This window comes from Urocitellus parryii, chromosome 1 (assembly GCF_045843805.1).
Source record: "Urocitellus parryii isolate mUroPar1 chromosome 1, mUroPar1.hap1, whole genome shotgun sequence".
In the NCBI taxonomy this organism is placed as follows: Eukaryota; Metazoa; Chordata; class Mammalia; order Rodentia; family Sciuridae; genus Urocitellus; species Urocitellus parryii.
Window position 1 is genome coordinate 101,981,876 of NC_135531.1, and position 15,120 is coordinate 101,996,995.

The following is a 15,120-nucleotide window of genomic DNA, read 5'->3' on the forward strand; positions in this document are numbered from 1 at the left end:
GGGGCAGAGGGAGTTGCTCTGGAGGAGGTGCAGGCTATGTAAACCATCACCCCTGAGTACGTGCTGCTAAGGTGACACTTTTTGACACTTTTCTCTCTCAGGCAAAAAGAAGTAGAGGAAAAAGAAAAGAATTCTGGCATCAGATCAAATGAGACTGGATCAGAGTCAGGAAAGGTGAGTCATTAACTAGGTTTTGACAGAACTGTCTTTCTCTAAGTCCTCATAGACATAGAAAGGGGTTGTGAATAAGGTCAACCAACATCTTGTCCTTTGAAGGTCAGGAACCAATGTTAAAACAAGAATATTATTGGCAATTTGCAAATTTGGCAATTTAATGTCAAATGGGAACCTTCCAGTCTAATGATTTATTAATCATTACAATTAATAAATCATAGTTTATTCAATTGTCTCAGCAGCTTATAAAACCTTTAAACTTTATTTTAGAGAAAATGAGTTTTAACAAGTATAGTTCTTTTTAAATTGCTATTATAACAAATCACTATAAACAGTAGGATATAACAATACAAACTTATTATCTTAAATTTCTGGATTTTAGAAATTCTAAATGGTCTCATTGAAACCAGCACATCAGTAAAGTTGTGTTCCTTTGCGGAAACTCCATAGAAAGTTCTGATTCTTTGCCTTCATTAACTTTTGGAGGGAACCTGCTTGTCTTCAAAGCGAGCCAGATCCTGTCAAGTCTTTATTATGCTCTATCATTGTGACACTGACTTTCTTGCTTCCCTCTTTCATGGATAAGAACCTTTGTATTTACACTTGATCCAGTCTGATAACCTCCCCATTTCAAACATAAATGCCAGATCTAATTCTATATTCAATACAACCCCCCGCCCTTGGCATGTAAAGTAGCATTTTTGCAGGTTCCAGAAATTGGGACACAGACATTTTTTATGGGCCATAATTGTATCAAGCAAAGCAAGATTAACTGGCTGCCTCGCTCTTGGATGCAATCTGATTTTCAAATCCTGTCAATACTATGTGAAAACAGCACTTCTGACATAATGTTTCCTTCTTTTCAGGATGTATGTGATGAGTTTAGAAGCCATCTAAAAAATGGACAACTCATCTGCACTCGAGAGAGCGACCCCGTCCGGGGTCCTGATGGCAAGACACATGGCAATAAATGTGCCATGTGTAAGGAGAGGCTGTGAGTACCTACCAAAAAACGGGTCTTGTCTGCAAGTCAGGAAAGTGCAATTTCTCAACAATGTGAGAAAGGAGAAATTGTTTTAGAAGAAGATCTTGTCATTGATGAGGGGTTTATTCACTTTGGTTGAAATGTTTCTTTTCCTCCTTTCCTTCAGGGAAAAGGAAGCAGCTGAGAAAAAAAAGAAAGAAGATGAAGAAAAGAAAAATACATGGGAAAAGAACAACAACAAGGAGGTGATGCATGCTAGACACACTAATGCCTACACTAGGTTGCTTTGCTGTTCATGAATTCATCTGAAGAGTGTTTGTGGAGGGCAGACTTTTCCCGTCATTCCAGTAAACGTGAAAGACGAGGCTCCTTCTTACAAAGAAACAGCCTGCTCTCCAGAGCTCCAGGATCAGCTCTAATGCACACATTTGTAGGGCAAGTGACAGTTCTCAAATTATTGTGATCATACATTCAGTGAATTTCACTTCTAAAGTTTTAAAACAAACAAATAAATAGGTACCAAAAATTAAGAATAAGAAAGCAAGTATCAAAATTTAGAGTTCGAGAAGATAGATTCTTTAGCTGGCATTTCAGTGCCACCTAGAGTTGATTTTGGCTTTATAAATAGTGTTCACCCTATAGAACTTTACATAGGGTCATCCTTGTAATCTGTCCAGAGATTCCAAATAGAAAAACAAAATAGTAAAATTTTCCTAAGCAGGTTTTCCAAATACTGAGGCAACTTTTCATCAGTTCACTGTACTGGACTAAACAAAATGAAACATTAATAGTAATCATAGTTCCTCTAAAATATCTGGGCAATATCTATTGTGCATTTCAGTGATGAAAGGCTTTGAGAATACACTATGATATCTAGGCATTTAGCAGTATTTTTTTAAGATGTTTTTGTATATCTACTTTGCCTCTTTGAAGTCAAAGGAAGTTCAAGTGACTTCTACACAACTTCAGATGATCTGAACTGGATTTCATGTAAAATTTTGGTCAATTTTGGTCAACAATTCATGTTTGTAATATTTTGGAAATTTCACACCGAAAAATAACTATGTGTGTGTGTGTGTGTGTGTGTGTGTGTGTATTTAAAGTATTGAGATTTCATGTATGTGTCAAAAGGCAATTCTGGTTCAACTGTAAGTAAAAATTACCATATTTAGAAATCCCTAATATGTATGATGTGGGTTGTTTAAGTTTTACAACAGAAAAAAATTCAAGAGACAGTGACTACACATAAATATTAAACAGAAGGGACTAAACCCTTAAAGCAAGAGTTGCACTATAGGCAGATGGGTACTAAGAAGAATGTTTGTGGTACTCTGGGTACCTAGAAAAGAATATGATTCTAGTTACTTCTAAAAATGATGGTTGAGAGACATTTAATATATTTATCAGGTATTCAATTTCAAATTCCAGAAATCTTTCCTGCCTGTCTCCTTCCTTCCTTCCTTCCTTCCTTCCTTCCTTCCTTCCTTCCTTCCTTCCTTCCTTCCTTCCTTCCTTCCTTCCTTCCTGCAGCAGATTAAAGCAGGCCTGGAAGGTGGGAGACATGGCTCAGTGGTAGAGGGCTTGCATGGCATATGTGAAGCCGGGTTTGATCCCTGCACATTAAAACATCAACAACTACAACAAAAGAAGTCCTGGAATTGTTTATGAATATCACAATTTAAAGAAAAAAGAAACACTATGATATCTAGGCATTTAGCAGTATTTTTTTAAGATGTTTTTGTATATCTACTTTGCCTCTTTGAAGTCAAAGGAAGTTCAAGTGACTTCTACACATCTCCAAAGCTTTAAAAAATGCCAGGTTCTGTGGACTCGGTTATATTGGCTTCTTTTTGATATCCTTATTTTCAACCAACAAAAAAGTCAGCTTGGATGTGGTTCAGTGGTAGAGCACTTGCCTACTATGTGTCAGGTCCTAGGTTCCAAAACTGTGAGGGAAAAAAAAAAAAACTCAGCCCTGTTTTTTATTTTTTTAAGAAGTATACAGGATTTTTATTTTGCATGTAAAAGCAAAGCAGTAAAAAGAAAAGCCTAGTTGTCATAAGATTCCTGTTCAAAACTCTAACTTTGATGTTAACTACTTAATATTGCTTATTCACATTTTTCTCATCTGAAAATGGGGATAATGAATATTTATCTTACGGATTTCTATGACCACGACAGGAAACCTATTAGAGCATGTAACAAATGCCTGACATGTAGTCCGAATTTGATTAAAAAAAAAAAAGTGTGTATGTGGCGAGGGGGGTTAAAAAATTGTATTGAGGAACAAAGCTGAACATTTACATGTTTGTATATCTTGCCATAAGAGTGTTTTCCATTCATTCCAGGGCTGTTGAATTAGACTTTTTAATGTATATAGTAATGACTACAGTGGCAGAAACAGATTTAGTGGTCAGCATCTCAAGAGACAATGAAAAAATAGAATGTTTTCTCCAAGCAGTAGTGAAATTCCACTAGGGTAAGACAGTTATTGGGAGAGATTCTGTGGACAGGATTCAAACTATTTAAACAGAGATTGGATAGAATACCTTTAAAACACATTTCATCTCAGAAATCTCATTTTTTCTTTTTTTTCCCCCTTCAAGTGTTATGAATTCATATCTAACCAACCAATCATGTTTTCAGGCTTCAAAGATTAGCCTATTATAATAACATCATCTTTCCTCCTCCACCCCTCCTGCTGACAGGATCTGTGTTATGAATTCCGGAGCAAGCAGAAAGATGGAAAGCTTGTCTGCACCAGAGAAAATAACCCTGTTCGAGGCCCAGATGGCAAGATGCATGCCAACAAGTGTGCCATGTGTCTGAGCGTCTTGTAAGTGAAGAGGCTTATTTTTCTGTGTAATTGTTATATTATGCCTATTACTTTAAAACCTAAGAGCCCTTGGCTTCACACATTAAAGATAAATAGATATTCAATTCTGAAGAGAACAGTTAGTTTCCAAAACACTAAGATTTTCTTTTTTTAATTTCAATGATAAGAAGCATAATCCTATGTGAAGTCCCTGTGGTAGGAAAATAGCTACAGTCTAATGACAAAATCCATGGCCTTTCAAGAGGGGGTTTAGTAAGTAATCTGGGACAAGCCAGCTCACTTTGCAGAGCCTCAGTCTCTTCTCTCTGTGAGTGAAATACAACGAATACCCAATACAGTTGTTGTGGGGATTCAAAGTGAGAACATTTTTTTAAAATGTTTCTAAACTTCAAATCACTATCACTATGTAAAGAACAATCTCAATGCAGAGTTTAGATATAATACACCTGGAAAGATGAGAGTGGGAAGTATTCTATTAAGAGAAAATAAAGTAATGGCCTTTTAGGATCCTGTCATTCTTGATGACAGTATCATAAGTGAAACAATGAAACTTGAGTGCATTGATTGCCATAGATATGATATGAAAACTCCAACCCCCAGAACAGACTAGGCATTTTTTCAGTTTGAGAAAATAGTGTTAGATTTGCTAATGTTTAGAATTCGAAAGATTAGCCATCCTGGTGGTGCATGCCTATAATCTTAGTGACTCGGGAGGCTGAGGCAGGACGATCACAAGTTCGAGATCAGTTTGCGAAACTCAGTGAGACACTAAGCAACTTAATGAGACCCTGTCTCAAAATAAAAATTGAAAACAATGGGTGACATGGCTCAGTGGTTGAGTGCCCTTAGATTCAATTTTAAGTACCCCCCAAAAAAAAGAATTGCCTAAAGACAATTCATTAACAAGCCTTAAAATACACACACACACACACACACACACACACACACACATCCTATTTTTCTTTTTCCTTCTGCAGTGAGCGAGAAGCCAGTGAAAGAAAAAATGATAAAGAGTCAAGTTCCAAGCCTTCAAACAAGCCTTCAAATGATGCAAAGGTTGTTTCTTAAAAGATAACAAAATAACTCTTCCACCTTTCACCTTTAGAATCTTGCCTTCTTTTGCAGTCTTGGGATAACAAAGATACTAATATTTTGTGTAAAAGATCATTGATTTTGCCACTGTTATCACTCTGGGGTAATAATGAGATTTTGGGGGTCTGATGCTTTTCTTGATTTTGTGGATAATTTTCCTAGAGCATGTGTCAATTATTGCTTTAGTCTTTCTGCTTTAAGAGAAATGAAGATTCCAGTAGTTCGTAGTCATTGGTTTTAATAATACAGGCAAGTTAAACTAATCTTAAGTCTTCTGGTTAGTTTCTCTCCTTGATGTCTTTTTTTCTGTTTTCTCCAGATGATTTTCTCAGCATCAACGAATCAATAGTGCATACACCATGCTGCCTTTTCTATTTTGCTTTTCAAGACTGCAAAGAAGAACCTCCATTCAGTCCTTTAACAGTGATAATCACATTTATAGAGTTGCATTCTGGTGGGATTCTCCTGGAGCTAACAGCACACCTAATGTGGAAATGGGGAACAGTGGATGAAAGGGAAAGAACAAGAAGGAGGGCGTATCAAGTATTGTTTTATGTTTCTCTACATTTCCAGGACCAGTGCAGAGAGGTTCAGAATGAAGCAGAGGATGCAAAGTTTAGACAGTCTGGGAGTACCTTGGCCTCTGTTGCCGGGATCAGAGCAGTGAGTCTGAGCCCAGAGCCAGCAGAGGACTACCTAAAGCCACCTTTGCTTCCTAAAACCACCTAGCAAAAAAAGGAAAAGGCCCTGTTCACCTCCCCCTCTCTCATCTTCCAGGATGAGTGCAGTGAGTTTCGGAAACACTTGAGGAATGGAGAGCTCATCTGTACCCGAGAGCATGACCCCGTCCGTGGCGATGATGGAAAGTTCTACAGAAACAAGTGCCACAAGTGCAGAGCTGTCTTGTGAGTAAGAAGATTCCGCTTTGGCTGTAGAAGCAGGGGAGCTGCATTTTTAGAAACAGTTCATTGAATAACCGTGTGTGCTCATGGAGCCACGGAGTCCTTAAAATAAGTCTTTAGAATCCTTGTCCTTAACGTGAGAACACCCAGCCTGGTAGAAAGAGTAGAAGGAGTGGTTGAACTTGCTGACAGGAAACCCAGGTGTAAGTTCTTACCATGATACTTGCTGTGCCACTAACATTTTTTCCTCCTGTTTTCAGCATCATAGTTAAAAGGGATCATTCCAAATCTTTGTTCTACAACTCTATTGGATTCAGCAGAGAAGTCTTTTTAAAAGCAGATTTTTATACTTAAAAATTTATTAAATCAAAATTTCTAGAGCTAAAGAATTTGTGTTTTAGAAAGGGTTTCAAAATTGTTTTAATAATCAAACAAATTTTGAGACCAATGTTCAAGTTGATGATGGTGACAATCAATAGTTATGAAAAACACTAAGATAAGAATAACAATATTTATTTAACTTTCACAGAGTATGTTTTTTGAAGTAGGAACTACCAACACTGTACTCTCTATATTCTAGGAAATTGAGACTCAAAGACTCTAGGCCACTTGTCTAAGGTCACACATCTATGAAGTGATAAGAGCTCTACACCAACTCCCTGTTGCATACTTTTCTAGATGTTTTTCCTGGTTGCTCTCTAATGTTCTTGGGTTCTATTATATTTTACCAAGATTGCCCAACTTCCCACTAGACATCCCATTCACATTCCCCTTGTGATTATTACTTTAAATAATAATAATGCTGCTGCTGCTGATGATAATAATAATAATAATAATAATAATATTTTGTTCCCTTGCTCAGTCAAAAAGAAATGTTTGAAAGAGTAAAACTTCGTAAAATGTCATTCCACATTAGAGCTTCCGAAGAGGAAAACAGCCCAGGTTCGCCCAGTTCTTCTCTGGTAAGAATGACTATTTTGAAAACCTATTCATGAATTTAATTCACTTGCATTTTCACGACAGCTGCTCCTTTTGCATAATTCCCATTTGCTAGCAGGGTCTGGGGAGGCTGATTGGGTGTACCCTGAGAGCTTTGCTTAGAGGACTAGATGCAGTTCATGCTTGGTGACATCTCTGGGATTACTCATCAGTGCATCTTTCTGCTCTTTGAGATTATTAGCCCTGATTGCATTGGGAACATTCTGAAATTTTAAGAAGTGGTTGAGACTAACTCAATGTGTGGTTAAATATGTAGTCAGATGCCTTAATTTTCTAATATCACTCAGCTTACACTCATTTGCCTCCTCCAGCCCAGTCCCTTCCTAATAGCCAAGAACACACAGCAAATCATTCTGGAAAGATATTACAGGGAGGCAAGGGCAGAAGCCAGATAATCCATGAGAGACTGCAGTAATTCATGAAAAAGTTATGCTGGCTTTTACCACCATGGAGGGTAGAGCTCCTCAGAGGTGGGGGATTCTGGCTCCACTTTAAAAGTGGAGTCAAGAGAATTTGTTCAGAGTCAATGTACTAAGAAAAGAAGCATCCTGCCTTTGTCACTTCTGTCTTTTGCTTCTTTTGTGGGGCTTATCCTGATACCAATCATTGCAGCTACAGTAATCTGAAAATACAACGGACTTAACTAGTTCAGTCCAGATTTGCCAAGATTCCTAGAAGTTCCTGTCTGAAATCTCCCTGAATATTTATATTAATATGGATCTCACTACAGTCTAAAGCAGTTTATTTAGATATTTGAATTATTTATCAGAACAAAAGAACAAGTAGTTGCTGCCCAAATCCCTTAGAGTATCAACTGTTATAATACCATTGCATTTTTAATTTCTTCTTTGTGTTTGTTTCAGAGTATAGTTTCCAATAAATTTATTAATTTGTTCTAAGTTGTCAATTTCATTGGCATATAGTTATTCACAATATTTCCTTGTTATCCTTTTAATATCTATAGTTGATATCTTTTTATTTTTAAGAATGGTGATGTGTATTTTTCTGCCTTTTTAATTGACTTCACAGGTAGATATCACTCTATTAATCAATCTATTAATCTCTTCTAGAAGCTAGTTTTTGGCTTTGTTCTCTTTATTTCATCACTTTCTCCTTTTTTTCCTTCTGGTTTCTTTGAACTTAATTTGCCCATCATCTGCTGGATTCTTGAGATAGTAATTTTCATAATTGATTTTAAAACTTTCTTATTTTTCAATCTGTATAAATTTTAAATTTCTCTCAAACCACTGCTTAAATTGCTAAGATTGGATAGTATATATATATATATATATATATATATATATATATATATATAATACATATTAAATATTTATTATTTTTAGGTGTAGATGGACACAACACAATGCCTTTATTTTTATGTGGTGCTGAGGATGGAACCCAGGTCCCACCCATGCTAGGGGAGTGCTCTACTGCTGAGCCACAATCCCAGCCCCTGGATAGTTTATATTTTTGCTGTCCTTTACTCTAAATCATTTCTAAATTGTATCATGACTTTCAGTCATGAGTGATTTAAGACTCATTCTTGTACTTTAAACCTGCCAATTCCCTTGTACTTAAAGTATATTTCTTATAAATGATAGTAGGACCTTCATGTTCTTCCTGCTTGACATTTCTGTCTTGTAACATTTATAATCACCATCAAATTTGTCTTCCGTCATCCTATTTGTTTTCAAATCTGTTCACCCTCCTTTAATTCTTTTTCTTTTGGTCTTATTTTTTTTCTGAATAATCAAATTATTTTTGTTGTTTTTGCTATCACATTAAGTATTGTTCAACTCATACTTCCAAAAGACTATAAAAACATGTTTCTTCTATGTTGAAAATACAATGATTACCATGGAAAATGTACTGATAACTAACATTGACTGAGCTTTTGGAATGCAATAGACTCTGTATTACGCATGCATTCAAATACATTACTTGATATAATTCCAAAATCAATAATGTAAGAGCTACTATTATTGTTATTCAATGAGGAAATTAAGGCTCAAAATATCAAGATAAATTGCTTCTCTACTTAGTGGCAGAGCTAGGTCTCAAAAACCCATGCAATTAACTAGTATTTAGCTATGAGTTTTTTTCCTTCTAGGATGTACATTAACAGCACCTTCCTTTAAAAAGTGGATGTTATTTCTTGTGTGATTAACATCCTAATTTTCTTCCTAGGCATGCACAGCTTACCATGCCTGGTACTTCATGGGATTTATGCTCTTATTGTTTTGTTCTCCTTGGTTCCTTTGTTTAGAAAGTCGTCTTTTATACTTAAAAGAAGCCAAATCCAGGAGGTTAAGTCTGTCTAATATGGTGTGAAATAAATATGTAGTTTGTATCACTGTCCTGTTCCTAATCCTTTACCCAGATGTGATTAAGGAAACCAGGATGTGCTCCCAAACCCGTCCTTTTCTTTGAATGCTGTTAAGTAAGTCTGCTTTATGCTTTGTTTGTTCAGGATTCCGAGATGTGCAAACAGTACCGAGTGCTGCCAAGGATGGGTTTTCTTTGCCCAAAGGATTTACAGCCTGTCTGTGGTGATGATGGACAAACATATAACAACCCTTGTATGCTCTGTCATGAAAACCTGTAAGTAAGCAGGATGCACCTCAAAACTCCCAGAGCAGCCCAGCAATAGTGTTGACCTACACTAGTGTACTGATATCATATCATGTTGGGGTGTGTGTGTGTGTGTGTGTGTGTGTGTGTGGTGCTGGGGAATAGAACTCAGGGCCTTGTGCAAGCAACTGAGCTATATCTCCAGCCCTGTTGGGGAATATTTTAGTCATTTATAAATCATAACAGTTATAAAATTCAAAATTCCACATCTTTCTTATATGTAATAGAAAGGATTCCCTACTGCTATTTCTTTGATAAAACTGCTTACGTATATTGCTATATTCTTTACTGAGTAGAAGAGAACACAAACAGGGGTTTGGCTGCAGCCATTACAGAGCTTCTCTATAAGCTCATGTATACTCATGGGAGTATGGACATCATTCGTCCTGCACATGGCTAAGGAAAGTGTGGAGAACCACTGCTGTGTAGAGTCAGCCTCACCTATGATGTCTAAACAAGTCCTATGGCTATAAGAGAGTCACTGACTTCTCACCTTCTGTGAACCTTCTTATTGAAGGAAGTGGTTCCATACAAAAGACAGTGCAAAACATGCCAGGTGTCATGCTCACCTGTAATCCCAGTGGCTCAGGAGGCTGAGGCAGGAGGATCTCAAGTTCAAGGCCAGCCTCAACAACTTAGGGAGGACCAAAGAAGCTTAGTGAGATCCTGTCTCAAAATATAAATAAATAAATAAATAAATAAATAAATAAATAAATAAATAAATAAAAGGGCTGGAATGTGGTTAAATGCCCCTGGGTTCAATTACCAGAACCAAAAAAAAAAAAAAAAAAGAATCCCAGAGCAAAGGGCATACTGATGTCTAGGTTAATTCTAATTTATTACTGTCCGTGTAATCCAAATTGCCTCATCATTCCTTTGATATCTTCATTAAAAAAGTGGAGACAGTTCTCTAAGCAGCCGACTCCATAGGTTATTTAGAGGAACTATTAGATATGAAAATATTTTTATTTTAAGGGATCTATTTTATTGCTTTTACTATTGGTTTTAACTTTGCTCCAGTTTTCAATGAAATTATGGTGACGGAGTTTGGCTTTTCCATCCCACGCCACCCTAGACTTACACTGCAGTTCAATTACTACTCAGGCCTTCTTTCAACACTGCAAACAAGGTCCAGGATATAAGGAAGAAGCTCCTTGATATCCTCATTTTCAAACCTAGAAAATATCTGAATTGGCATTTATTCTATTTTGAATAAAATAACTCATAGAAGAAAAAAAAAACATCCCCAGGTCACATACTTAAAAACATAAATTATGCATATAAGTGCTTATGTGTTCTAGGAACTATATGTAAGTATGTAAGGTATGGTAGATAGAATACCTTCACATTCAGTCAAGGAGTCCCTATAACCTGCTATGGAGGGGTATTGGCATCTTTGTTCAGAGACATTTAGAGAGTTCAGGTAATTCATTAAAAGTCACAAAGCCAGGAAATACATTAGACAACATCTTAGCCTTGTTGATTTGGGTCTAAATAGTTTTTTTTAATTATTTATTCACTGAACTCCACTTATATCCAAAGCAGTAGCTCAATAAAACTTTATGGAAGCAAGGATTCCTTTGGTAATATAAAAAAGTTACTGCTTTTAAGAATAGAAAAATAATGATGTAACATGAGAGACTTGTATGCATAACATCTATGGGCTTATGGGTGACTTATAAACCATTTATGAACCCTACAGAATTTAAAGTTAATAAGCCTTGTTTAAGCAGTGAATATTATTGTCTAGGAGATAAGTTGTTGTGTATACTATACACCCAGTCCAGAAATCCTCCAATTCCTTTTCATTACAAGTATCAGGAATTAAATCATCTATATAATTTTATCAAACTTTGTATTAACTGTATAGGCCCATAAAAATTGATCCTCTATTCAAGGGAGATTTAGAGTCAGAAACTTACATGATGAAAATATTAATAAAGCATGCCTCAGGATGTATTGTTTGGCAAAAGAATCTGGGAATATGTATTATAGAGAAGAGAAACTCAGGTTATCCCAGACAAGAGGGGCCATTTTTTTTCAATGATGTTAGAGAAGTTGTAGGGGAGAAATTTCAACATAAATTCTATTCAAAGACAAAGTGCCCTTTCTTGTTAGACAACCAGTTTCCAACACCAGAGGCAAACAAGTCCATGTTTGATTCATAATATTTCTTGAGTGATAGGCACTATAATTCCTACTCTATAAGATTATTTCAAATGATGAGGTACAGACTGTTTGATGGTGTCTTGTTATATTTTCCGTGGCCCCAAGTCATATTACATAAATTTAATATAGTCAGCCTTCTCTCTGGGATCTGATATTCCCATCTACAAAATCATGACCTGTGGAGTAGATGATGTCCAACATTCTGAAATTCTATGAGTATTAGTGGATGAAATGTGACAGTATAGGTTCAGGGCTAGAGGATATCTGGAGCAAGAGAGACTGAACCTAGAGGATGAACCCTGGAGAATGGTTGCATTTTGATCCCAGGCCCTTCTAACTCCAGTTTTTGATGTTCAGTGTTACTTAACTTTGATCCTTATTTATATATCATGTAGGATTCTTGAATCTTCCTCTGTTCTGTTTTAGGATGCGTCAAATGAATATACACATACGTAGTGAAGGGAAGTGTGAGGAAAGCAGCATCCCAGAAACCCCTGTGGACGCACAGACATCTGTGAGTACCCGGGACTTCCTGCTCAGGGTGTTAGAAGCAGCTGGTCTGCCTCTGTCCTCTTGCTCTGGGTGATGGAAATTTCTTAGGCCAGAGAAGTGACACTAGGTCTGGTGACCCCAGAATTGGTCATATTTTTACTGTGAAGATAATTAAGTAATGATTGAAATATGTAGGAATAATAACACCAGTTTACATTTTAGACTCATTACTTGACTCGTTAATAGATTTTTATGAGCAATGTCTCCAATCTAACATTACGTTTTGCAGGGTAATTTTTATTCTCTGTAATCCACATGAAAAAGATGAAGCAGAGAATAGGGGTAGGGTCAGAGCTGTATTGCAGCCATTTCTATGTAATGCTCATATCCTCTCATATTACACTGCATTTAATTTTCCCAAGCCTTGAACATTGACCCATTTCATTTAAATCTCTGCAAGGATATTTTAACACATATAACTGTCTTTGATAGTCTCCCTGGTAATTTTATTTGAGAAGTTTCTTCCCCAGGAAAAATGATTTATAACCTGGAAAAAAATTTCAAATAAGAGAAAACACTTAGTTAGATGATAAATATGGGCACAAATGAAAGTTTTTAATGTTTTTCATGCATGATACCTTTGGTGAATCACATAAATACGGTAAGCCAAAGATCTCAATGAACTATTGAAAATAATCACTAAGGACTGACTTTAAAACACATGGAACAGCATCTAAAACACAAATAACAACTTTTATTATGATGATCACTGTCATTATTATACCTAAGACCAGAGTATAAATTTAGAGATAGTCCCAAGTATAAATTTAGAAAAAGACCCTGGCATAATGCTTAGTTAATATAAATAAATAAATAAATAAATAACTTGACTAATTACATTTTAATGTGACTATACTTAATATCTGCATCAAACAAAATTAAAATATCTTAATAAACTATATTTAACAACTTTATTATTTTTCAATGGACTTCATGCCACTGCCACAAAAAGCTTTAGCAATAATGGAATTAAAAATATTCTGCTAGATTTGAAAGTAACACTAAATGAGTCCTTATTGCCTTGATGTGGGAAATTGGGAATACTAGGAGTGTGATCAGGTATTTCTGGTCTCACAATAGCAGTGGGAAGGCAGAGTAGAGTAGAACAAGAACCAGGAAACCTCTATTTCTTTCTCATGTAACTTGACAGGCAATTATCTATGTTGGATCTTTAGACATCCATAAAAGACAAGGCTAGTTCCTATGTTACTTTCTAATCTATTCCATATATAAATTCTTGATCATATTTTATTGACAGAATATACTGTTCTCCTTCCTCACAAACATACCTCTTTGCATATATCTTAGAAAGAAGAGGTGGAAATAATCTTTATTCCAGCCAGATAGACCACACCTCCCTGTAACAAGCATCCTGTGTGGGTGACTTGACAAAAACTACTTCAGGAGGAACTTGCCTTAAGGTTACACTTATAAAATATATATATTTTTTCAAATAAAGAAGAATCTTGCCAGGGGGTCGGCACCCAGGGCTTTGGAGGGGAGTTGTTTCCTTTAATTTCTGGGTATTTCCTTTCCACTAGAGTTCCACAGCTGGTGTTGTTAATGACAGGAAAATTTTTATAGTTTTCTTTGGTGAAACAAATTTCTGTACCAGAAGGTTCCTGGATGTGGGTGCAGTTTCATCTCCCTCTGTGTGGTTTAGAGTGAACTTGGGTACAGGTGGTACAGAGGGCATGACTCAGTATTGCACTGCTGGTTATTATGGTGGTATATTCTGGGTTAGATATAGGTTAGAACCTATTGCCTGAGCTTTACTGCTGGGTGGAAGATCCTCCAAGAGAGTCTGGCATCCCAAGAATGAAATGATGCCAGGCAGTGGCAACTTCCTCAAAAAGTAGGTTGAGGATCCTGAAACTCATACATTTGCTTACTATCTAAGTTGTGCTTTCTATTATACAGAAACTACTGAGATTTATGTAGCTCTTTAGAGTTGCAAATACATTTTCCCTTTTGCATCTTCATACTATTCTTATGATTAGAGCAGGAATTGTCACCTTCCCTGTCTTATAGAAAACCAACCTGGGAGAAACCCTGCCATTTATCCAAGTTACTCAGTGCAAATCTTGAGTCAAGTATGTGTCTTCTGATTTCATAATCCATTCCCTGTCATGATTCCTTAGTCATCAGGATATTCTGAAAAACAGTCACTGTAAAGAAGATCTTATTTCAGATTTGCTATATCAGGCAATAGGTTCCAACCTCAGGGAATATACAGCCATGGTAGTCATCATGTTGGACCATGACCCATCTATGGCAGCTGGGCCCAAATAGTTCCCACATAAAGGAAATTACAAATATAATTTTGTGAGATGAATAAATAACTATTCTCAATGTTATGACATATTATCAAAGATTTGACAAGACCACAGCTTGTCCCTTTCAAACCAAAGGAAATCTTGTTAAGCTGATGTGTAGGTACTGAAATAAATAGTTAAGTTTGGAATGACTTAACTGCTCTTGCCATGATGGTAGTAGCTGATGACATGCAGTTACCAAGAAGGACAGTCTTAGGCCTTCACCCCCTTTTAATTTTTTTTTAAATTTTGATTAATGTTTTATTTTTTAATTTTTATTGTTGGTTGTTCAAAACATTACATAGTTCTTGGTATATCATATTTCACACTTTGATTCAAGTGGGTTATGAACTCCCATTTTTACCCTGTATACAGATTGCAGAATCACATCAGTTACACATCCACTGATTTACATATTGCCATACTAGTGTCTGTTGTATTCTGCTGCCTTTCCTATCCTCTACT

General features: G+C 36.2%; 1 protein-coding gene across 1 annotated transcript in view; it reads left to right on the top strand.

Moving 5' to 3' along the window:
• The window catches only part of Spink5 (serine peptidase inhibitor Kazal type 5), an 83,257-nt gene extending 70,883 nt beyond the window's left edge, over window positions 1–12,374 (top strand). Inside the window, exons 24-33 of the mRNA XM_077796736.1 lie at window positions 102–174; window positions 1,041–1,168; window positions 1,326–1,404; window positions 3,868–3,995; window positions 4,973–5,051; window positions 5,661–5,750; window positions 5,865–5,992; window positions 6,852–6,951; window positions 9,459–9,589; window positions 12,215–12,374. Of these exons, the coding sequence (XP_077652862.1) occupies window positions 102–174; window positions 1,041–1,168; window positions 1,326–1,404; window positions 3,868–3,995; window positions 4,973–5,051; window positions 5,661–5,750; window positions 5,865–5,992; window positions 6,852–6,951; window positions 9,459–9,589; window positions 12,215–12,374 (1,096 nt within the window). The remainder of the gene's footprint in view (window positions 1–101; window positions 175–1,040; window positions 1,169–1,325; window positions 1,405–3,867; window positions 3,996–4,972; window positions 5,052–5,660; window positions 5,751–5,864; window positions 5,993–6,851; window positions 6,952–9,458; window positions 9,590–12,214) is intronic.
• Window positions 12,375–15,120: the final 2,746 nt, after the last annotated feature.